This window comes from Vidua macroura, chromosome 22 (genome assembly GCF_024509145.1).
Source record: "Vidua macroura isolate BioBank_ID:100142 chromosome 22, ASM2450914v1, whole genome shotgun sequence".
Lineage (NCBI taxonomy): Eukaryota > Metazoa > Chordata > Aves > Passeriformes > Viduidae > Vidua > Vidua macroura.
Genome location: NC_071592.1, coordinates 3801145 through 3825842, shown reverse-complemented (window position 1 = coordinate 3825842; position 24698 = coordinate 3801145). Strand labels below are relative to the sequence as shown.

The 24698-nt window shown below is 45.8% G+C and overlaps 1 protein-coding gene across 1 annotated transcript; it reads right to left on the bottom strand.

Annotated features, from left to right (window-relative positions):
- Positions 1-2909: 2909 nt before the first annotated feature.
- On the bottom strand, positions 2910-21324 carry ATP12A (ATPase H+/K+ transporting non-gastric alpha2 subunit; the record flags this gene model as incomplete). Its single annotated transcript, XM_053996840.1, has 22 exons — positions 2910-3385; positions 3597-3688; positions 4234-4335; positions 5825-5958; positions 6563-6708; positions 7001-7124; positions 7903-8057; positions 8704-8872; positions 10759-10909; positions 11535-11671; positions 12699-12874; positions 13076-13268; positions 13657-13791; positions 14508-14617; positions 15044-15242; positions 15970-16238; positions 16757-16874; positions 17387-17521; positions 18043-18156; positions 18760-18963; positions 19747-19806; positions 21172-21324. Coding segments are annotated over 22 exons (3105 nt in total), but the record flags the coding sequence as incomplete, so codon positions are not given.
- Between the last annotated feature and the right edge of the window lie 3374 nt (positions 21325-24698).

Sequence of the window (24698 nt, the reverse complement as noted above, 5' to 3'; positions counted from 1 at the left end):
TTCCTTCTGTAACTCTGGAAAGTTCCTTTCTGTCCATTTTCCCTCTGTAACTCTGGAAAGTTCCTTTCTGTCCATTTTCCCTCTGTAACTCTGGGAAGTTCCTTTCTGTCCAGCCTCCTTTCGTAACTCTGGAAAGTCTCAGATTTAGAAACAGCCAATCTGTCTTTAGGCGTTCACGGGCTCTGCCCTTGTTGAAAATGATGTAAATATTCTGATTTCTTTGCAAACCTCTGATCTGGGCTTTCTGCTCAGGTGTGGATAGGGTAAAACAGATGGCAAAGAACATTTTGTCATCTCGGGGAGATATGGGTGTGATTGAGCCACAGGCACAGAGCTCTGGAGCTCTCGGGGAGCATTCAGAGCTCTCAGGGTGAACAAAGATCTCTCTCAGCCTTTGAAGAGAGCTGTGACAAAGAAACGTTTGAAACACAAAGGAGCATCTGTTGTCAATCCTTGTTAAAAACAAAACTGACCCTAAGCTACAAACTATTCCAGGAGCATTTGCTGGGTTGGAGGTGTTTGCTCCAGATAATAAGCTGCCTTTGGTTCCTATTTTTGTTTTTTGTTTTTTGTTTTTTAGCTGTTACTGATCTTCTAAGTGGCTTTTCCCCCTGGAATGGTTACAGGTGTGGGAAATGTGAGTTCCTCCCCATCACCCTTGCACAGAGGGGACATGGACACCCTCATTTGGCAGCTCCCAGTTGCCATGACAGGAGGCAGAATTCCTTTGCTCTCCTCTCAGGAGCATATGTTGGTCTTTAAATGGATTGATCCCATCTGGCTTTTAAGTTTTCCTCTCAAAATTTCCTTTTTTTTCCCCCCTCTTCTGCTGCTGTGTTTTTTTCCAGCTTGCATTGCTTTGTTTCTTCCTGTTTCTTTATTTGATTTTTCTTCAAGCCCAGAGCAGCCAAATTTCCCTCTGATGTTGCATTTCCCAGGGACTGAATGGTTTGTGGCATTTAAAAGAATATTCCTGGAAACACAACCATGAAGCCAGATTATTTCCAGAGTTACAGCTGCAGCTCTGTCCCTTGGCCCTGAAATCCTGGGAAATCCCTTTCCTGTGGCTTTGTGGTTTTCTCCTGCCGTGTTGGGAGATCCTGAGGACAGAACCTTCTGAATATTTTGGGTATTTTTTTTTTAGTTTTGGCAGCAAAATCTGTTGGCTGTTGGTGCAGCCAGCAGTGCTGAGGTTTTATCCAGGTGACAACAGGAATAAACCAGGAGCCAAAACCCTCCTGTCCTTGCCCAGGGATGTGTTTATGAGGTGGTAGCTGCCAGCTAGCTCTATGAGATAGAGCACTACACCAAAAAGTCCTTTTTGTACAAATTCTTTGTAGATTTGGTCTTCAGCCAGCAGGAAAAAAACCAGATTTTTACTCTAGAAATGATTTTGCAGAGAAGCCACTGTGCTTTTAATCTTGGATATTCCACAAAACCTTTCCAAGGGTATTCCACAAAACCTCTCCAGGCACCTTTCCCACGGGTTATTTCAAGGAAACATGGGGGTTTTTTTGTTTTGTTTTAGAAATAAATAATATAAATAAATAATATATAAAATATAATAATATATAATAAAAATTTAAAATACTATATATTATCATATATTCTTGTTGTTCTTGTTGTTCTTGTTGTTCTTGTTGTTCTTGTTGTTCTTGTTGTTGTTCTTCTTCTTTTTCTTCTTGTTCTTCTTCTTCTTGTTCTTCTTCTTCTTCTTGTTCTTCTTCTTCTTCTTGTTCTTCTTATTATTATTTATTATATTTGGTTTTAAAAATAAACCAAAAGCAGCTGCATTCTCTCCTGGCTCTGAGCAGCAAATTCTCCCCTCACACCGAATTTCCTCTTCTCCTTTCCTCTTCCTGCCTCTGTTGGGGCAGGAATTTTGGCCAAGCCACAAGTGCTGGGAATCAGCTGGTGTCGCAGCTTCTCTCCTATCTCTGCTATCATTCAAACAAGATAAAATAAATCAGTGCTGGCTGCTGGCGGGTGCCAAGGTGTGAAATGAGTCAGGCTGGCACCTGTGCCCTGCTGCTGCTGCTGCCCCAGGGTTGCATCACCAGCGATAAAAGCACATTTACCTGGAATTTGGGCCCGCCCCGTGTTTACCGCTTCATTTTCTGCCGCTCTTCCTCCTCCCTTGGCAATTCCTCTTCCTCGTGTCTCTCTGGGAAAAGCGCTGATCCCCGGGATAATTAATACTCGGAGTAATTAACGCCCAGCCAGGCGCTATGCGGGGGAAAGAAGGTCACAAAATGCAAAGTGGCTCCTAGCAGGGAAGGGAACAGCTTTAGATTGGAAATTTAAATTCAAAATTTCCATTTTATCTAAGCTTGAATTTATTAAATTTTAGATTTTATTTTAAGCGCCGTAAATGTAAATTTAGATTGATGGGGACAGCTTTAGATTGGAAAACATTCCTCATTTTCCCCTCCCTCAGCTCTTCCCTTGTTTTTTCTCTCTCTTTGCTGCAACAGGAGCTCTCCTTCTGCCCCGTTTCTTCTGTAAAACTTGTCTAAACTTGTATTTAAAAGTGAAAAAGCAACACAACTTTTTTGTTTGTTTTTGCTTTAAAATTGGGAAATCGTTTGTCTAAACAAGAACCTACAGGTTCTTGCTGAAGTGACCTTTTGAAAAGCACTTTACCTGTACATAACTAATCCTAAAATCAACTCTAATATCTATTTTGCCCTGGAGATTGCCACCTTTGGGAAGTGAGCATTGAATTTGGGGTCTCAAAGTGTTCAAATCTGGTTGTGGCTCGATTTTCAAGACACCTCTATCAGAATGGGGTCAAGTGTTTGGTCTGTTAATGGGGGTAAAAAATGGGAGTTAATGGGGTTTTTTCCTCTGTGATCCACTCGGTTTCTCTCAGTCTTTATGAAAAAAAATAAGGCAGAGAACAGTTTTCTGGAAAAAAAAAAATGTTTTATTATCAAATTATTCCTATACAGCACAATTACCCGTGGCAAGGTAAAACAGATCTAGGTGTGCACTCCCTTGGAATTCAGTTCCACCAGCACAAAAATCAACAAACAACTCCTTCAGTGCAAATTAATGCCTTGGATTGTGTGGAATTCCTGTCTTTGGGTTGTTTTCCTCTCACACTTCTCTCCAACTCCATCTTTGAAGGAGGGAAAATCGTAGCAGTTACAAAAATAGGTAGTATTTCAATTTCTAGGCTTTACAGTACAGTGGGAGGTAATTTCTCAGCCTCTAAAGTCCTTATTTCTTCATAGAATTCATGAAATCTCTTCACCCCAGCACGGGATGGATCCATGCTCGATATTGCACAGACAGGACTCGAAAGCAGCAGAGGCTGGGCCAGGTGGGGAAGGAGCTCTCCTGTGTCAGACTCTTCAGTAATACATGTTCTTGTCCCACCAACCTGCAGGAGAAGGGAGGGGGTAATAATTTTTTATTTAAAACAAATTGGTTATTTTTCCTCAAAAAGGAAAAGTGATCATTGGAGAAAAATGGTTCATTTTTCAGCAGTCACCTGCGAGTGGCAGCTGAGGTGGGGGCGGGAGTGAAAGGGTGGGAAAAGACACGTGAAATCAAAATATTCCATTAAAATTCAATTAGAACAGTGCACTCACTTCCTGGGTGTCTCCTGATGAGCAGCTTTCGGACCTCGTCGTAGACCCAAATCAGGATGGCAAAAGGAACAGCCACAAACCAGTACTGGAACCTGGGAGTGGGGGCAAAAGGTCTCACTCAGAAACTCCTGAAAACATCTCAGCTGCAGTTCTGGGGTCCCTGTGCTGTTCCATGCCACTAAAACAAATCTGCCCCCTTGGGCCTCTCCTTTTTCCTAATTAATCTCACAAATTGATGATGAGCGTGTAAAGCCTCGCAGTTTTAAGTTGTCACTGGATTAATTAATTCCAGGTCCTATTCAGAAGGAAATTTTGCCTGGTGTTATCACAGCAATAAATCACCTGACTGATCTATTTAAAAGAAAAGTTAAATGCTGGCTGTGCTCATCAAAACCTTGGAGATGCTGGAAGAAATATTTAAATGTTGAAACCTACACAAGTAGGTTTTTGGATGCTCAGTAGGAAATCCAGTAGGAGAATGTGGAAATTATGGCAATAATGGCCTTTTTGGCCAAGAAATGGTGATGAATATAATGAATTTTTAAAAATATTTATCCTGCAGTGGTGCTGCACAGGCTCCTGCTCCCATTTTGTGCCCATGAGGAGGGCAGGGGAGCTCAGTGGCACCAGAGCTCACCTGAGTGGAGTGAAGTTCAGGGCTGTAACGTGTCCAAGGCCATAGGTGAGAATCAAAGCAATTCCTATCTGGGAAAATATCCCCACCCAGATGACTTTGTTCCTGCAGGAAAAGCAGAGAGGAAGAGTTAAACTCCTGTGAGAGAGCTGAGTTAACCCCAGAGTTAAACCCCTGTGAGAGTTAAGTTAACCCCAGGGTTAAACCCCTGTGAGAGTTAAATTAACCCCAGAGTTAAACCCCTGTGAGAGTTAAGTTAACCCCAGAGTTAAACCCCTCTGACAAAGTGACAAAGCAGAGTTAAGCCCCTGTGAGAGAGTTGAAGTAACCTCAGAGTTAAACTCCTGTGAGAGTTTAATTTAACCCCAGAGTTAACCCCCTGTGAGAGGGTTAAATTATAAATAATATTATATAATAATAAATTAAACCCGTGTAAGAGAGTTAATCCCAGAGTTAAACTCCTGTGGCAGAGCTGAGTTAACCCCCTGTGAGAGAGTTGAATTAACCCCAGAGTTAAACCCCTGAACCCCTGTGGGAGAGTTGACGTAACCCCTGTGAGAGTTAAATTAACCCCAGAGTTAACCCCCTGTGTGCCTGCAGGAACCTTCTGGATCCCTGCAATCCCTGCTCCGGGTGAGCTCTGCAGGCCCAGGGCTGGGCTGGGCACCTCTGTCCTGTACCCCAGGTGCTGCTGCCTCTCCTGGCAGCATTCCCAGCCCAAATCCAGCTGTGGGAGACACCCAGAGCAGCTCCTCAAGGCTCGTGCTGCTCTGGGACTGCGCTCAGGGTGACTCAGGTGTTAATGCAAGGAGGAAGCACACATAGGTGTAGGCTGCAGATAAAGGATGGAAAATAAATTGCTCTGCTATCAGAAACCCCGGGAGGCAATGCCAGCTCTGCTGCTGGCCTCTGTCCCAGCTGATATTTGGAATTCTCCTGGGACTGGAGGTTTGCAGAGGGCGGCCAGCACTGTCTGGGGGAGTTTGGCCAGCTGGTATCTCCCTTCCCAGAGCCTAAAGTTATCTCAGGGAGTCCAGACTTGCTATCTCTTGATAAGGAGTTCAGAAAGTAATCTGGAAGAGAAACTCCCATTTTCTTCCAGTAAACATTTTAATGAATGGAAAGTTGGTTTTAAGCTGGTGCATTTTCAGAATAACCAGCACAATGTCTTTAAAGAAAATCCCTACCCTGAAGTAGAAAAGGGGCTGAGGGGAGGTGTAATAAAATATTTGTCTGAGATTTGTGATTGTTTAAGGCCAAGCTTAATCTTTGGCAAAGACTGAAAGTGAGAGGGCCAAATCACTGAGCTCACCTGCTTCTGAAGGGAGCAGGAGGCTAACTTGAACTGCAGGTTTAGATTAGATAGGAAAAAATCCTTCCCTCAGAGGGAATTCTCCCCAGGTGAGGCCCTGGCACAGGTTCCCTGAGAAGCTGTGGCTGCCCCTGGATCCCTGGCAGTGCCCAAGGCCAGGCTGGAGCAGCCTGGGTTGGTGGAAGGTGTCCCTGCCCATGGCAGGGCTGGGATGAGATGAGCCGAGCTTTAAGGTCTCTTCCAACCCAAACCATCCTGGGACTGTGCCTCTGCAAAACCCACCTGAAGAGGCCCTGGCGGAAAATGGAATTCCTGCGAGTTTTCCTGATGATCAGATCAGCCACCTGCTGGATGGTGATGCTGACAAAGAAGGCTGTGTAGCCAGTCCACTGCAGGTACATGCGCTGGTAATGGGTCTGCAGAGCCAAGGAAACACCAAAACCTTTTAAAATCAGACCCTCCCACCTCCCCCAGGCTGCTGCAAACCTCCGTGGGAGGCTTCATTTCAGTGCCCAAGGTGTGAGTGCGGGGTTACTCCAGATTTAGAGACAGAATGATCAGATTTGGGCCCGGCTTTATTCCGGGACTGAGTCACGAGGCTGCAGCACGAGCTGGGGGTGAGGGGTGTTTGTATGGATTTATCAACGCCTCCTGCGCCTTGTGATTCTGCAGGGGAGGGAGGGGGAGGCTGCACAGGACCTGGCAGAGGTGCTGCTCACCAGCAGGGCTGGGAGAGGATGGTGAGGACTGATTTTTAACCATCACAACCAGAGAGGAAGGTGCATCTGCAGAGGCTGTGAGTGAGTGAGAAGGTGGCAAATTGTGGAAGAATGAATGAAAGAGAAGAGGCTGAATGAAAGAGCTGTGTGGCAGGAAGCCCTAAAGAGTCTCTCCTGCAGGAACACGAGATGAAAAACTAATTCTATTTGCATTTAAGCCTGATTTGCATTTCCTATGCCTTTATTTTGGGGGAATTTTTAAGCAAGCAGGTGGGCAGGGAAATTTTCAGGGCTGCTTTACCCATTGCTGCCCGTAGGAATCCTCAAAGTCGTTGATGGCATTGCTCTCCCAGTTCACTCTCACTCCCAGCAGCGTGAAGGGGAGGAACCCTTGCTCAGCATAGACGGTGAAATAGGTGACAAAGGCCCCCACCGACTGCATGATTCCTGCAGAAACAAAGGGGCAGGAATGAGGAAAAACCAAAATTAAGGAGCACTGGGGGATGTGCTGGATGCCTGAAACATGCTAAAGGTAATTTGAGAGTTTTGGTGCTGTGAATTTCTTGCCCTCTCTAGATAAAACCTCATTTTATTGCTGAATAACGAGCAACAGGAGGGGGCTGGTGAGTTTGCAGAGGAAGGGGTTGAGTTTCATCTCCTAAATTTAGAGGTTTTTTTAAATGAATCAGCCCGAGTCTTGCTTTGGTGACACAAGAGAGTGTTTGGGAGGCCAACCCACCAATCTGCAGGTAGGAGTACACAGCCAGCTGCTGGTTCACCAGCCGGTCTTTCCTCTTGTTCCGAGGTCTCCTGTTCATGATGTCACTCTCAGCTTTCTCGTAAGCCAATGCCACCGAGGGGATCTGCAAGAGAAACAAACCCTCAGGGGCTGGGGGGCCGCATTTCCCTGATTCCCGGGGGTTTAGCAGCAATTTGCAGCTCCCAAGTTCTGCTGAATGTTGGCAGGACTGGAGGAAAGGAGAGGAGGATCTGTGTGGATTCCTAATAATTAATTCATTCCTATTCATTCATTCATTCATTCCTATTAATGTGTAAAGGGTTTGGGGGAAGTCTGAAACTTGCATGGATCTGGTGATCAATACAAAAGGCTGGAGGAGGTTAACAATAATTGAATATTAAAATTAAAGGGTGTTCCAGGTCCCTTGGGCTGGGCTGGATGCAATGTGAGGCGTAACTGCAGAAATCCCTCTGATCTCTTGATTAAAACACAATATTTATATTGTATTTATATTGTATTTATATTGTATTTATAATATTTATATTGTATTTATAATATATGTTATATATTATATTGTATTGTAATTTATATTATATTATATTGTTATTATAATTATATATATAATTATATTATTGTATTAACATTATATATAATTGTTCACTGCTGATTTTAGCCTGCATCAGATGTCTTTGCTTTCTGCTCCCCCCTCGCAGGTTGTTCTTGTTTTCTACTCTTCTTTCCCTCTGCCTGGCTGCTTTTAATCCCTTTTTTCCGCTGCCTTTCTCAGCTGTAGGATAAAGCCACAAAATCCCCTGGATTTCGTCCTGGATGTGCCTCCACGCCCAGCCCCTCTCCCTGGCAGGATATTCCAGCAGGAAATGACTTTGAAGCTCCCAACTCACGATGTCCGTGCCCAGGTCGATGAAGAGGATGGTGATGGTGCCAATGGGCATTGGGATGCTGGCAATGATGTAGATGAGGAAGGGGCAGAGCTCAGCAATGTTCTTGGTCAGGGTGTAGGCAATGGTTTTCTTCAGGTTGTCAAAGATCAGGCGGCCTGGGGGAAGAGAAAATTCTTCTGTCAAAGGGAATTTTTATCAGGGAAGAAAAAGTTCAAATTTAACTAAATGAGGCGGAAACATTTACTGCTTATTTCTACTTTCCTCATGTGCTTCCTCATGCATTTTGTAATTTGGTTTTGTTGGGTTTTTTCAAGCTCCCCTCCCTTAGAGCCTTCTGAAAACTCAAGTGTAATAAAACATTTCTTTTGATGAGGCAGTTTGAGGGGGACAGTCCCATTGACCAAAACGCTGTGGTTGTGATGGAAACCACAAGCTCTTCACAGTGTGGGATGAGTGCTCCTGTCTTAGGTGGAGAACAGTGAAGGTGATGCGTGAGAAAATAATAGAGGGAAAATATGGAGAAAATAATTTATAACTTTGTGAAGCTTGAGACTGCATTGGAACGAGTCAGGAAGTGCTTTTATCTGAAGCTTGATCAAATAGAGACAGCAAATCTTTATTATGTGTGAGACAAGGAGATAATTTCCTTATTCTCTGATTGTCATGAGTAGAAATAGAATTCATTCCCAGCTTTCCCAAATATCAAATCCACAAATCCAGAAAGAGAAGAGAGGAGGGAAGGATCAGGGAGCCCTGCCAGCAGCTTCCAGCTCAACAAGTGGGAAACAACATTATCTTTACCTTCCTCCACTCCTGTGACAATGGAAGCAAAGTTATCATCCAGCAGGACCATATCAGCTGCATTTTTGGCTGCATCGGAGCCAGCAATCCCCATAGCAATCCCAATATCTGCTTTTTTTAGGGCAGGGGAGTCATTGACTCCATCTCCAGTCACGGCAACCACAGCTCCCTGGAACACACAAAAGCATCCACGTGTGGGTTTGGGAGGAGAGGTGAGTCCTGCCATCATCAATCCTTACATTTCTAACAGGAAAATGCTGATAGGAAGTTGTGAATCCTCCCTGTGCCAAACACAGCCAGGGATCAGGAGGGTGGTGGGCAGGGCTAGGAGAGAAACCTCAGAGTTTTGTGTGCTTCCCTTTACAGTAGAGACCTGGAAAATTCAGGGATGTCCTGAAGAGTGGACATCTCAATTAGATGCATTTCAAATGCAATTAATCTGATGGTTTGGTATAAAGAGGATTTAAGATTTGGATGTCTGCTCTATGTACGTGTTCCATCCCTGTCTGAGCAGAGCCAGGTTCTCCTCTGACATCTGGGGGAGGTTTGATTAACACAAAATGTCCTGTTTTTTTTTTTTTTAATGAAGTGCTACAGAAACAGCCAGGCTTCATCTGATTCACAAATTATGTAACTGTTGAGTTAGAGCCCATCCTCATCCTATCCCCACAGCTTCTGGCCAGCCTCAGTCTGTGCTAGAATTTCTCTACTAATCCAAAAGATGGAAAGCTCTGATTATCCAACTCAGCTTCTTTGTTCTCTTTCTGAACATCTCCTGCAGCTCCAGGCTCTGCTCTGGCTGATGCAGAAGTTTCTGGCTTGGTTCAAGGCAGGGTGTTCAGAGTGGGGGCAAAGCCTGGCAAACTGATGAATAAAATGCTGAATTTCCTGTCCCTGGGGGGATTGAGCACAGTGTCACTACCTATAAATAATGCCATGTACAGAAAGGCTTATAAGCTCTAAGTACTAAACATAGCTGGAGACTGGCTGGGGGAGGGTGTTCCTTTTCATCCCTGAAGAGCCAAATCTGCCAGGAGTGTGGGAGTCTGAGCAGTGCAGAACACGTTTACCCACCGTGTGCCTAACAGAGACCATTCAAAAAATAAAAAACGCATCAAATTGAAAAGTTTTATCTCTTTTTTACTCTCTGGAGAGCCCTCCAGGCTTAAACCCAAAGAGCTGATAATGCTGATTGGGAAGCTCAGTGCTGGCACGACTGCAAAAATAAAATAATATCTTGTGACACATCTTTTTCTCTACAAAGTCCAGGCACAGCACTAGTGTGGCTTTAATTCACAAAATCTACTTGGAAGATGTCATTTTTGAGTGGAGAGTCTTTTGATGGCAATTTTCATCTTTTCTAGAGCTCTGTAATTTTTTTTTTTTTTTTTTTTTTTTTTCTCCTGTGCTGGCTGCACTCCAGGCTGCTTTACATAATATTGCCCATGGATGGGACAAACTCTCTTTAAGTCCTGCTGCCTGATTTACAGCCCTGGGAAGTAACACAGATAAGACTTGGTGGTACATAAATCATGCTCTGGAGTTCTGTGGAGTTCATACCTCAGAATCACAAATAATCTAGGCTGGAAAAGAGCTGTGAGTTCACCTGTTCAGCCAGCACTGCCAATAACCTGTTCCACTCCCAAACATTCCTGTGGGCAGGAGGACATGGCTCTGAGTGGCCACAAGAGATAAGAGGAGAGGATGTGGCAGCAGCATTGCTTTTATCTGGGTTTAAAGAATTCCTGAGGGAATTCACCTTCCCAGACAGGGCACAGGAGGCTTTTTGTGCTTCTCAGAGTGACGGGGACAATCCATGCTCTGGCTACAGCTCCAAACCCAGGGAAAGCTCATTTTGTCACCAGGAGCTGTGTCTGCAGCAGGAATTTGAGCGCCTTGGATTGAGTCCAGGCAGCGTTTGTGGCAATCTGTTAGATAATGTTCTGGCACGGGGGAAAAGAGCATAAACAGAGCTTAGGGAGCACTGGGAATTGGCTCCCAGCCTCTCAGCCCTGGGCTGGTGTCTGTGTGGGACCTTTGCCACGCCTGCCTCACCTGCCTCTGACAGCCCTCCACGATGATCAGCTTCTGCTGGGGCGAGGTGCGCGCGAAGACGATCTCGGAGTGCTCGCGCAGGATCGCGTCCAGCTGCTCCGAGCTCATGTCCTTCAGCTCCATCCCGTTCACCACGGCTGCCGTGGCTTCCCTGCAAGAGCCACGGGCAAGGCGGAGGGGGGGGTTCAGACTGGAAGGTTGAAAATGGATGGGCGTGCAGCTGGATGGCAGGAAAGCGGCACACTGAGTTAATTGCAGAGGCGTTTGTTGTTAATCAGCAGGAGCTGAATGAAAGGCAGAAATCCAGAGTGGATCACAGTCGCCTCTGGATACAGAGGGGTCTCATTAAAGCTTCAGAAAATGGATTTTGAAGAGGCCTCTCACTGGGAGGAGCAGGGGAAGACATCACTTCTGCAAAGAGCTTTTATCCTTCCCTTGTGATGTTATTTTTTCCCCATTTAAAGAGTGAAGCAGGAATTTGGGCTGATGGTCCAAACTGGGTCGTGTGGTGCTGAATTTTGCTCTGTGTGTGTGTGTGTTTAGTCAAACAGGCAGTGACAGTGACTTCCACATGATCTGCACAGTATAATTCGCCAGATTTTCTTCACGGGCAACAAAGATGAAAACCACTGAGTGGACACATTTAGGTGGAGATGACTCAAGAGTGGGAATGTGTCACAAAAAAAGCAGAAAGCAGCGGGGATGTAGAATAAAAACACTGAGGAGGGAGCAGGGAAATGAAGCCCTGGGTGCTGCCAGGCTCTGCTGGCTCTCACCTCCTGTTGACCTGCTCCACGGGGATGTTGAGGCGCTTGGCAATGTCCTCCACGGTCTCGCTGGTGGCTGAAATGATGCCCACGCTCTTGGCGATGGCCTTGGCCGTGATGGGATGGTCGCCAGTGACCATAATGACCTGAGCAAGGGACAAGTGAGTGCCAAATGGCCAAACGGTGGCGGGAGGTAAGGGGCAATGTCCGGTTTTGAGGAGCAGGAAGCACTTTGGGATCAGAGCAGCGCTGTGTACACAGCAAGGGCAGATTAGGGGCGGTAATTGCCCAGCTCTGTATCAACATCTGGGCTCTGCCTCTCTTTCTGAGCTGCTTTATCAGGGCTCTGAAGGAAGAACTCGTCACAAGCAGCCAGATTAGAATAATGCAGAATAAAGAAGCCCTTATATAAGGATCTATATTAGGTATGTTCAGTGGGGAGGGTTTGTTAGAATATTGCATCTTAAAATGGATCCTTGTGACTGAGGTGTCCTGACAGATAAGGCACAGCCTTTTCTTGCTTTTCTTGAAGAAAATTTGCCAGATCTGTCTTCAGGCTATGGAAAAATTCATCAGGGTTGGGGTTTGGGATTCATCTCATCTGGGATCTGTAATTTCAAATATTATTTTCCTTGATTTAGATAGATTTCACCTCTGCTTAGGGCTGAAAGTTTACTTGTGGGTCCCCAGGGAGTGAAATGAGGGGAATTACTGCTTCAGGTTCCACTTGAATAATGTTGAGATTAGTGATTCCTTTGGAAAAATGTTCACAGCAGTATCCTGATGCCTTCTCTAGAATTGTTTCTATCACCTTACTCTGTTTCCCAGCAAGTAATTCCAGCTGGTGTGGGTTCTGTATTCTAGGAATGGATCTGATGAGAGAGTCTCTGAGCTTTTGCAAATTTGGATTTCCAGGTTTGAGGGTTTTGTGCAGTTCCCATAGTCCGATTCCCACTTAAATGAAAATGTTTTGTCTCTGGGGACTTTCTAAATTGAAATTATAGGGCGGTCTTAACTAAAGTTAATATTTTTTGGTAGTTGTTGCTAGAAAGATAATTAGCGACGATGTGGCAGAAGATCTTAAATTTTAAATACTTTAAATAATACCTAAAATAATCATAATGAATCTTTCTGTAGTGGACCCACTGTGGTTTTTCTCTGTAAAATCCTTACCTTGATGCCAGCACTGCGGCACTTGGAGACAGCGTCAGGCACCGTGGAACGAGGTGGGTCAATCATGGACAGGAGCCCCACAAAGCACAGGTTGGAGCTCGGGAAGTTCATGGAATCTGTGTCAAACTGGAAGGTCTCCGGAAACTCCTTCTCAGGCAGGTACAAGTGGCAGAAACCTGAAAAGATTTTTAGGTTGGTGTGATGGGCAGGACAATGTGGGAGAAAGAGGAGAGGCTTTGCTCTTGCCCATGGAACTTCGGGATTTAACCATTTCTCCAGGCATGCTGGATGTGCCAAGACTTTAAACACCATTTCACAGGTTTTAAGCTGGATTTTACCCCATTTTCATTTTTTACCCTGTTTTCCCAGGCACTCACCCAGCACTCTCTCCCCCATGCCCCCCAGCTCCATGTAGGCTGTCTGGAAAGCTTCTGCCTTCTCGCTGTCCAGAGGCTCTTCCTTGCCGTTGATCATGATGGTGCTGCACCTCTCCAAAATCCTCTCCGGGGCACCTTTCATCACCAGCAGGAAGCGTTTGTCCTGGGGGTCGTCGGTCTCGTGGATGGAGAGCTGTGCCACAAACAGGAGATGGGTTGGAAGAGCTCAAATTGTGCTCATTTGCTTCTAGTTTTCCATGGGATTAATGTTCTTTTCCATGAAGAAATCATGATTTCCATCAAATGGAATGAACTGTATCTATTATAACTTGAATTTCCTCTGTTCTTACCCCATTAAGGCTTCCATTAATTTCCAGAATTTCCTCTGTTGTTACCCCATTAAGGCTTCCATTAATTTCCAGATTTTCCTCTGTTGTTACCCCATTAAGGCTTCCATTAATTTCCAGAATTTCCTCAGTTGTTACCCCATTAAGGCTTCCAGGTCACCCATTGTTGCATCAGGCCCAGTGATAGAAACAATCTGGCACGATTTCCAAAAAAAAAAAAAAAATTAAACACACCTGGAATTTGTTGGTAGAGTTGAAAGGGATTTCAGCCACTTTCTTGTTCTGTGCTCTAATGCTCATCACGTCCCCCAGAATGACCTCAGAGAATTTCAGCAGAGCTGTCTCAGAGGCATCTCCAGCCACGACCCTCTGTGGGCACAAAGGAAGAAAACATTTTACTTTTCTGTTTCCACAATTCCATGACTTGCCGCACACTTCAATAACAAGGAATCTACATTTTTATGTTCAAGTGATCCTGGAAAAATATTAAAATAGAATTTGGGGATGTCTGCTTTACTCTTAGAGTTAGAGCTGAGCCACAGCAAACACAGGCAAAGAGCATTTGCTGCTGTTTGGGGTCACACTCAGGTCACTACAGGTGAGCTGAGGCACAAACCCAAATTAATTTGGAGATGGTGTTGATGAGTAAACAGCAGGTTTGTCCTGGTAGTCCAGTCAGTAGAATTTACTACCTCCAAGCAGTCATGTGGAAAAGCATCAATTAAGGTATGTTTACCTTTGCTGTAATAAATTAACAGTGCAGTAATTGCTGTTCCTGCTAGTTGTCTTGCCCTTGTCCTGGCAGGCACAGGGTTTGGACAATGCACAGGGGTTTTTGGGGCTGTCCTGTGCAGGGCCAGGAGCTGGGATTGTGGATCTCCTCCAATTCAGGATAATCTGCATTTCTATGCTCTTGACTATGTGGGGTTTTTATCCTGTGTTAAATTTTGTGAGTGTGCAGCAGTAAAACCACTGTCAGTAGGAACTTAGGAGGCTGGCACGGTAAAATGGAGATTGCTAAAGCCAAACAGAGAAAATGGCTTTTTCAGAGGAAGGGAAAGAAGCTGGTGTGAAGTCAGCAGTACCTTCATGATGGGGAGATTTTCCTGTCCTGGCCGGAATTCCGCCCGGTTGCAGAGGGTGACAATTTTTGATAATGCTGTCCATGAGGGGGAACTTTGATCAAAGGGCTGGGCTGAGAGAAGCAAAGCACACATTGCATCCTTTAGCACGTTGCATGACACAAGTAAAATCTTAACAGTGAAAAAACAGAACTGACTTATTTGCAGAAAAAAATTCTTCTTTTGACTGCTCCCTTTATGGAAAAAAAAATGATATAACTTTTCCCTCTAGCAGTGCTGGCAAAGGGGTTTGGATGATTTGTGTTTGCTTAATTCCCTGCTAAATGTACTCTTGGCAAAAGGTTCTGGAGTAGAATCTCCTTCAGGTTTACTTCCTGTGAGTGGAATTCAATATTAATTCTTCTTTTCACATCTCCACATGGCTAGGGAGGGATTTCCATGTGTAGAAGGAAGATTTGTCTGATTGAGCCACCAAAAGTGAGCATCCTAGGATGGATCCCGGTATCTGCCCCTTCCCACACCCCCATTTTCCCATTTACTTGTTTGATCTTCACTGGTGTCGGCCGAGTAGATCTGGTTGTCAAACCAGAGGTGGGCAACAGTCATCCTGTTCTGGGTGAGGGTGCCTGTCTTGTCGGAGCAGATGATGGAGGTGGAGCCGAGGGTTTCCACGGCCTCCAGGTTCTTCACCAAGCAGTTCTTCTTGGCCATGCGCTTGGCCGTGAGGGACAGGCTCACCTGGCAGGAGGGGAGGGGTCCAGCTGTCACCAAGGTGTGGTGACACACAGGTGTAGCGAGATTGCGTTCTCCTGGTAGATCTTTTGTGGGGTTTGTTGTGTGTTTGGTTGGGGTTTTTAAGGGAATATTTAAAAATTTGTCGTTTTTGTTGGCTGCAGTGCATTTTTTTTTCTCCCTTTTTAAATTTAGAATCTGAGATTTGGCTGTAACAAGCACAGGTAGATTTGCTGCTGATAGGAACCTGCTGCCTGTCCCTAGAGATAAGGATGTCTTATCAGTTAAGAGGTTATTTGAGACTGAAGAACCTGCAATGGGAAGGGAGCTGCTGGTCACCAGCTCCATGAGTCCTGCAATGATTCCCTTCATTGTTTGCTGCTGGGGTGCTTTGGAGCCAGCAGGGCTTATCAGGTGTGCTGCTCCTCAGGCAGGGATTTTAGTGCTGGACAATTGGTAATAAGTGGAGTTTTCATGTGACTTTCAGGGTACAATGTCCCCACTACCAAGTGGGAGCGGGTGGTGGGGAAATGAGTCACGTCATTGTACTCGGCAGCCGTCGAGGCAGAGCAGCACTTGAACTTAAACCCCAGCTGGGTTTAAGATGAATGACTCAGTTACACCAGAATTCCCAATGAAGGGTTTATCCCTGGAATAAAAACCCCCACCCCTCTTCAAACTCAACCCAGCCCAGAGCTGGAGAGGCAAGCAGAGAACCCCAGCACAGACTCACCGTCACCGTGGCCAGCAGCCCCTCGGGCACGTTCGCCACGATGATGCCGATGAGGAAGATGATGGAGTCCAGGATCTTGTAGTGCATGGAAACGGAGATGATGAAGAAGAGGACCCCGATGGAGATGGCCACTCCTGCCACCAGGTACACGAAGTGCTCGATCTCGATGGCGATGGGCGTCTTCTCGTTGCCCACGCCCGAGGCGAGGGAGGCGATGCGGCCAATGATGGTGCGGTCCCCGGTGTTGATGACAATGCCGGTGGCAGTGCCTGCAGGGACAAAAACTGTCACCTCCAGGGCACACAAACACTCAGAGGCAGTTGCAGCCTGACATTCCAACAGGTATTGATGGAAAAACTGGAAGGAAACCACCGCCAAATCAATCCATCGATTGGTGCAGCCATAACCACGCTGCGTGTTGGAACAAACGCTAAGTGTGACCACCTCCAAGGTCACGCTTTAATCTGCTCAGGTCAAAATTCATGTGGGCAATTAAACCTCTCTGAAGTTCCTCAAAGCAGAATGGCTCAAATGGGTTAGCAGGACCAAGCAGCACCTCTGCAGGTGCCTTTTTGGGGGCCCTTCTCTCTGTACACTGATAAATAATAAAAATTAGAAATGTTCGGTTCACCTGAAGTTGCTGAATAGAGGTCAAAGACTAACTAGAAAAAAAGAGAACAGGATGTAAAGGTGTGCACACAGGATGATAAACGTGGCTGGAGCCAGTGGAGAAACAGATAAAGAGGATGAAATGGGATTTCCGTGCCCAGTTTCAGGACCAGCTCACCTTCCACACAGGTGGTGGAGTAGAAAGCAATGTTCCTGGTCTCCAGGGGGTTCTCGTGGGTGAAGTCACAGGAGCGGGACTGCGGCTCTGACTCCCCTGTGAGTGAAGAATTGTCCACCTTTAATGAAACGGAGACATGCCCAGATTAAAGTCAGCAGTACACAGCGGTGTCCAGCCCAGGAGGTGAGGTGGCAGCTTCATTCATAATCAGTGGCATCAACATCTCCCAGTGCTTCTTCTGTGAGCTGCTGCTGTCCCTGACAGAACCTATTTCTGTGGGAATTCAGGCCAGCCAATGCTGTGTGTCTGCCAGCAGGACTTTAACAGCAGCCTGAGAAAACCCCACAATTTTGAGGCTCTGCCTCCAGTGGAAACTCTCAGTCGTGTATTGATGCATCTGGCAAAGAGCAGAGCCAGAACATGGCATGGACTTCTTGGATGTCCAGGGAGGGAGATGTCAGTCCTAGAGGAGCTCAGCATCACATTCAGGCTTCTGCTCTCTGACTTCATTAATTATGTCCAATCAAAGCTCTAATAACCCATATTGGCTGTGTAGAAATTCTTCCTATGTAATAAACCTCTCCAAACTCTGTTTTCCCTCTTTCCTTTGCTCTTCCAAGCCCTGTTTACCTTGCAACCCTGAGTGAAGATGAGGCGAATGTCTGCAGGGATCCTGTCCCCACCCTTGATCTCCACGATGTCCCCAACCACCAGCTGGTCTGCTGGCAGCTCCTTCTTCTCAGCATCCCTGAGGACAACAGCTTGCTGGAAGAGAGAAATGGGACAAAAATTAGGTTTGTGCCACTTTCTACACTGAGATCCTCCCCTCTGTTCTGGGAAAGAGCCAGAGCAGGGTGATGGAGAGGAAATGGGAGCGTATTTGACATCCAGCTGGACTGCTCAGGCTGGAATTTGGGGGATCCGAGATGGGAAGTGGCCTTGGAGATGGGGGATTGCCTTCCAGGGAAGTGCTCACATGACATCAGGTCTGTGGGTAAAAGCAGTGAGCTGCAAAATGTGGAACCCAGCACATTTCACCCTTTGACAGGTTTTAACTGGGCACGGAGATCTCTAACCCAGTGCTAGAGGGAAAACAAGGATGTGCATCCTACAATTCACAGGTCCAGGGAAGCAACCACCGTGTGCTTTTTAGCAATGGTTTGTGATTCAGGACATTTATCTGGGTCATTTGCTGAGAGATAAATTCAGGATGGACTCGCTGGGCTTCCCTCATGCTTTATTTGGATTAATTTTTGCCTCAGTTGAAAGGCAGTGGTGGTTCTCACCTGTGGGATCATCTTGCTGAAGCTGGCCATGATGTTTGTGCTTTTGGCTTCTTGATAATAAGCAAAGATGCCAGTGAGGATGACAACCAGAGCCAGGACAACTCCGAGGTAGAGCTGATCAACAAAAGATATAATTGGGTTAATTTAAGACAAGCCTTCAGCAGTTCCTCTGTTAGAATGAATCAGTTCTGTGTTGTTTCAAAATGAGGTGTTGGCCAGGTTAAAAGACAGGTTAAGAAAAGTACTTCAAGTGTTGGCCTGTAAATGTTCAATTAAAGCTTTTTTTTTGTGTGTGTATAAAGAAAGGTTTTAATAGCTTTAATAATCTAAAATCCTTCTCTAAAGTGACACAATCCTGAGCAAATTACAGTGTAAGAAACAAATTTTAAAAAAAAGCAGAGTATCACTCAAAGGGGAATTAGTCAGAGACTCTTTAGTCCCTGACTGAAGTCAGAGTCTAAAGTCTTTAGACTTTTTTACTGCTCTCAGAATTCTCAAGAATTGTGATTATGCCCAGAGGTTATCAAACCTTTGCCCAGGCACTCTTGAAGCGAGTGGTGTGCGTGGTGTTTGAGTTTTTATCAGAAGTGGCTGGCAGCGGGACAGTCTGGAGAGAACAAGAGGGCTCCTTGCAGTTACTGAGTAACTGTGCAGCATTTAGATCAGCCCGAGCGCGGCGGGATCCAGCGCTCGCGGGGTGGGCACTCATCCACTCACGTTGTCAAAGGCTGAATCCACCCCCTGCGCCAGCTGGATGCCGAAGGAGATCCAGGAGAAGCCAGCCCCGATCCACAGGAGGATGGAGAAGCCCCCGATCATCTGCTTGAGGAACTTCACGATTTCGGGGGTGGCTTTGGGAGGAGTGAGCGCGTTGGGGCCGTCCCGAGCCAAAATCTCCGCTGCTCTTGCACTCGAGAGACCCTGCAGAAGGAGGTGACACGTTTACAATGACATCACACACAGATTTTTACCCCAGCTCGGAACAAAATGCCCCTGCTGCTGCTTCTTTCAGGGTTGTTTGTGTCACAAACCAGCTGCAACTCTGATTTCCAAATCTCCTGATTTCAGAGCAGCTGCTATTAATTATCTGCTATGGAGGAACAGCTACTTCTTTCTTCTGGAGCACTGAATTTGGGGCCACATCCATCAGGAGTTTCCATTCCGTTGGTTATCAATCAAATAAACCTGGACTAATTGTTTGGAAAGCCAGGGGAAAACTGACATTCTTTTGCTGCTGTTTCTGCATTTCCACAAGGTGTTTGTAGCTCAGGAGGTTCTTGAAATTCTTGTCTGGGCTCTGGCCACGTTCAGTGCTTTGATATTCAAATGTCAGGTGTCAAAGGTGTAGTTTTTCAAATCTAGATTCTCCTTCAAAATCAGCTCAATCCATGCAGTGTTTGGCAAAAAAATTGAAAAGTGAATTGTGGTGAAATCAAAAGATAACAGCTTTAGAAAAAATGAGGTCCTGCTGCAAAACCCTGAGGTCCCATTTTTGATTTCAAAGCAGCAGCTTTCTTCAGACTCGAGAGGAACTCCACTTGAAATCCAGGGCAGTGCTCGTTGGCTTGCTGGTTTAGGCTTTAGTGGGAGCATCAATGCAGGCACCCACACACATCTAATAACGAAATTCCTGCTCCTGGGGAGCTCGGGGGAGGCCAGAGGCACTGAGTGAGGCAGCTCCTTAAGGAAGCCCTATGCACTTACTTTGTCAATGCTGGTACCGTACTTCATCTCCAGCTCCGAGGTGCTGAGCCTGTGGTCATCCTGCATCCCAAGAGAGACAGAAAATTACAGCGAGCAGGGCATCAGACTGCTGGAATTTTTAGTTCCAAACTGCCTGGATCTGGGAACATGGATGAGGTTGCTTGTATGACACCTCACTTTCATTAATCAGACAAATCTGCATATTGATAAGCAAAATATCTTCCACTGGAAGATGAGATTTTTTTTCCTTTTGATTTGCAGAGTGTTTTTGTAAATAGCTCCCTCCTCCAGCAAATCTGTCACAAGAACAGGGTGGTGTGTTCATGTTTCTGCTGCTTGCCACGAGGGGCTGTGCTTCTTTTGGATAAATCATTTCTGACTGCATGCTGCAGGGCTCAGAGTGTGTGTGACAACAACCTCTGCCCTTGATTGCCAGGGCAGGGAATGTGAATTATCCTCCTCAGTCTGGTGGAAAGAGGCAACAGGTTCTAAGCACAGTTAAAAAGGGTGTGGGAGAGGGAAATCTCAAAGCTCTTCTCCTTGGCCTGCAGTGACACCTCTGTGGTATCATTGGCCTAATTATATCTTGTGCTGAACTGGGATTTAGAAGCCAAGAATTTGAGAGATCTCCCAATTGTTTTCTCAGAGTGATTCATGGGTACTTGGGTGAGTCAATTCTCCTGTCTGTGCTTTGGTTTCTCTTTAGAAACACGGGAGTGGAGTTACATCCCCCGGTGGCAAAGACAACACAGACAGAAATATTTACCTTTACCTGCTGCTGGGCAGATCTTGGAAACGTGCTGGGTGAATGGATGAGAGAATCATGGAATCAATATCGTATTTTGGTGTTCTTTGAGCTTTGAAATGCCATCCAGCCCGTAAATAGCCTCTCCTCTGAGCTGCTCTCACAGCAATCCCAAAAAGAGGTCAGCATAATTACCCTCATGTTCCAGATTGGGAAACTGGAATGCACGGAGAGGAAGCAACATTTCCAAGAGCAGCCAGCAGGTCAGTGGAGAGCCAGGAGGAAAACCCAGATTTCTTGAAGGCCAGAGCAGTTGGTTTGGGTAAAAACCCTCTGTGTTTCAGGCTGAGACTTGCTCTCAGCTCTGGAATCTCTGGAGCACAATGCCGTGGTTCTGCCTCTCCCTCTGACTCCTGGCTGGCTGTGCAAGTTGTCAGGAATTACTGATGGCAGTGATTCCATCTGGGGAATGGCTCCTTTTTGGGCAGATAATGCTCTGTACCATTGGTGGCTTAATTATACCAGATCCATCCTCTCATTTTAGGTATTAATCTTGCACAGGGCTTTGCTGGCACACTCCAGGAGTGTGAGGAAGCAAATCCTTCCCTGTGCCAGGATTTTCAGTGCAGGACAATCCCTGGCTTTCACAGAACGTGTAATGGAAGCTCAGCAACACTCACCAGGTCCAGTTCTTTCTTAAGATCTTCTGCCTTCTTTTTCCTCTTGTTGCCTTTTTGGTCTTTGTGCTTCTCCTCTTCATCTTCAATCTCTGTTTTATGCAGATCTTTTGTCCCATAGATCTCAACCGAGTAGACATCAGACCTTTTCTGTAAAAGACCACAAAAAAGTCAAAATTTTGCAGATCTACTTTTTTAGACAACTTATAAATTTCTACTCTCACTTTCTCCTGGCTACTTAAGGTGTTTTTTCCTGTCTTATCCAGAGATGCATGACGTTTGTGTTACTGGGATTGTGGTCAGGACTTCATCAGGTGCAAATTACAGGGATTGCTTTAGAGATGTGCAACACTTCCAGCAGTTCATTATCTGCCCAGTACCTCAGCAGTGAAAATTATTAATTCATTTATCAGCTCCAGAAGAGATCAGTGGAAAAGCAAAATATTCGTGAAAGGAAAGGGGAGGGGAAAATTATCCATTGAGAACTTGCTTGTTCCTGGAGCTTTTCAGATCCATAACTTCACAATTCAAATTTTAATTACAATCAACACTTACAAATATGTATTTGCACTGAATCAAAGTGAGGAATGGAGGCAAACACCAGACTGAATGCCAAGGAGGAGCCGCTCTGTTTCTGCTCACACGGAGCTCAGACCTGGCAGGGATTTAGCCAACAATTCACGTATTTTTGGCAGGGAATATTGGGCACAGGGAGCTGTTGACCCAGGGAGGCTGCTGCACCTCAGGGAATGTTTTGCTTTCAGTGATAACTCTGGAGTTGTGCTGTTTCCAAAGCCTGGGTTAACTCTGCAGTGTGCAGGGCAAACTTCCCTCCCGTGCCACTGATTAATCATAACGTTCCAGCTCCCAGGTTATCCTGGAAACTGCATGCCAGGCCTTGGGAGAGCCATTGGGTGACCCCATTCCAGAGGTTTCCTTATGGATTAAACCCCAGAAGTTCAGGAGAGCCCCCCTGGATGTTCCCTGATGGGACAAAGCACAAAGGGGCTCTGCCAGTGCTTGGCTTCCTGAGAGATCTCACAGCAATGAAGGAAGATCCCTCCATAACACAACGAAAGCTCAAATAATGGAAGCAAAAAGAAAAAACAATCATAATTGGGGTGTCTTATTATTTAACACTGTTCTGAACTCAAAACTGGCATCTTATCCTGAGCTGTCCCATTACTAAAGGAGTATTTAAATCTTGACATTGTCTCTTGATAAGGGGAAAGCAAAGAGCTGCTGAGCAGTTTGAGGACTTTAAAGACTGAAATATTATTCCTAAACACTTGATTTTGCTTGGTGATGCACATCCCAGAGACAGGGCATGCCTGTTATAAGTTCTGATTTTTTTCTGCCATGCTGAAGATTCACGATCTGTTTTATCTATTGGGATTTTTTTCTCTTCACCTTCCTCCTCCTCCTCCTCCTCTCTTTAACTCTCCAGCCCAAAAAAATCTGTTCAGCTTTTCAAATCCCCATAGAGCACAGAAACCAGGAGAGAAAGGCAACAGCTCTCTGCTGGGAGAATTTAGCAGATGGAAGAGAAAAATAAAGAAAAGGGATGAAGTTAATAAAATCTATTGCTCACTTCTAAACATGACCTATGTTAACCTTTAACCTTCAGAGTTTCATAAAATCTCGGATTTTGGCTCAGATTTTCGGCTCAGCCAGTCCAAGAATTCTTCCCAAAAATGCAAACCATTAATGCCCAAGAGTGTCTGGTATTGATTCAATTTCTCACTTAGCCTGTACTTAAAGTATAGATTCACAAAATAAAACTTAAGAAGAAACCCAAGGGGCAGTTCCTTGGGCACTGTACCCACCTTGACCATCCTGGTGAGTTTATTCCTTTCCTGATGGAGGGAAGCAGCCAAGCCAAAGCCTCTGGATCAAAAGCCAAAATTTCTGGATGAAAAGCCCAAGCCCAGCTGGGGAGTGTGGTGGCTCAGAGCAGTCCTGGAGTGCAGAAGCTCCCCGAGGTGGTGGGTCCCTCTCCTGTGGCCAGCAGGTGTTAGCTGGAATGCTGCTCCCACCTCGGCATCCTTCAGGCAGGACCAGCTCCCTGTCCCAAGGCTGTGGAGAAAGAGCTCTGCTTGCTGCTGCTTTATAAATCAGCATCTTGGGCTGCCACTCCACCCCTCCCCTTCCAGGTCCAGCCCATCTTCTGTTTCACCTGGAGTAGGTGGAAAAATACCACAGTAATGGGCATGTGGGTTTCAGGTCAGATAGGTTCTAATTATTCCTTTGTAGTGTTTGCTCACAAGTAGGGAACAGGTGTATTATTCATCTTGCTGGAAGCAAAGAGTTTCCTCCAGAGACTTTCCAGCTCCGGGCTCCCCTCAGGATCCTGGGCTAAAGGAGGGCTCTGCACATTCTGTCTCACCTGCCCAGGTGATGTTCTCTTTGCCTGAGGCCCCTCCAAGTTGAATTTCTTCTTCATTTGGCTGCTGGCAGGGATTTAGTGGAGTGGTGCCCTTTGAAGCTTCATAGCTTGGACTTCACTCTGAATCCTTGCCTTGTATTTCATGTGTTTTCCACCTTCATGCTGAGCTGGGAGAAGTGAACTTCCTGGTGCTTGTCCAGCAGGGCACTGACCCGAACAGTTCTTGGTTTGTCTTGCACCAATTACCAGCTTCCAGGTAGGAGTGACAATGACATTTGGGACACTTTTGGAACCTGCCTGGTCTCATCACTTAGGAGTAAAGCTGCTTCTTCATCTCTGAGGCTGAACTGATGAAAAGCTGAGTGAAACACGGGGAATGCTCTTCTGTAGTTTAACATTATTTGGGGAAAACTTTTCTGTCATCCCTCTAAACGTGCTGATCAACAGTATTTGGTCTTTAATATTATAATGTTTACTCTTCACTGTTATAGTCTTTAATTCTATGTAATCCATAAACTTTAAATCCACTGGAGATACTGTGTGGTGCCACTGGTGAATGACTCAAATTGTGGTCAGAGATATGACGTGTTGATGGAGATAATCAATGCCAACTTTATCAAATCACAGATAGAGGTGATGGGGAAAATCCAAAGGACTAATTTATACTCAAATGAAGTTCACAGGAAATTGAGTTCACAGACCTCCTCAAGCTACTCCCACTTCACAGCTGATGTGTGTTTGTGTTGGTCTTTTTCCACGGAATTCCTTAAGCCTGGAGCTTGCGCAAGGTGCAGGAGTGGGTCTGGAAAGGTTTCGTGTTCAGTTTCTGCTGCTTGATGTACTCAGAGCTGGGTTTTGTCCTGGAATATCAACCTTTCCCTAGGTCTGAGAGTGCTGGAGGTTTCCCAATGTGAGCAAGAGCAGGGATGAATTGGCTGTATCCAAGGAATGTGTGTTGTGTGATACCCAGCACTGAGATCCTCCCCTCTGTTCTGGGAAAGAGCCAGAGCAGGGTGATGGAGAGGAAATGGGAGCGTATTTGACATCCAGCTGGACTGCTCAGGCTGGAATTTGGGGGATCCGAGATGGGAAGTGGCCTTGGAGATGGGGAATTGCCTTCCAGGGAAGTGCTCACATGACATCA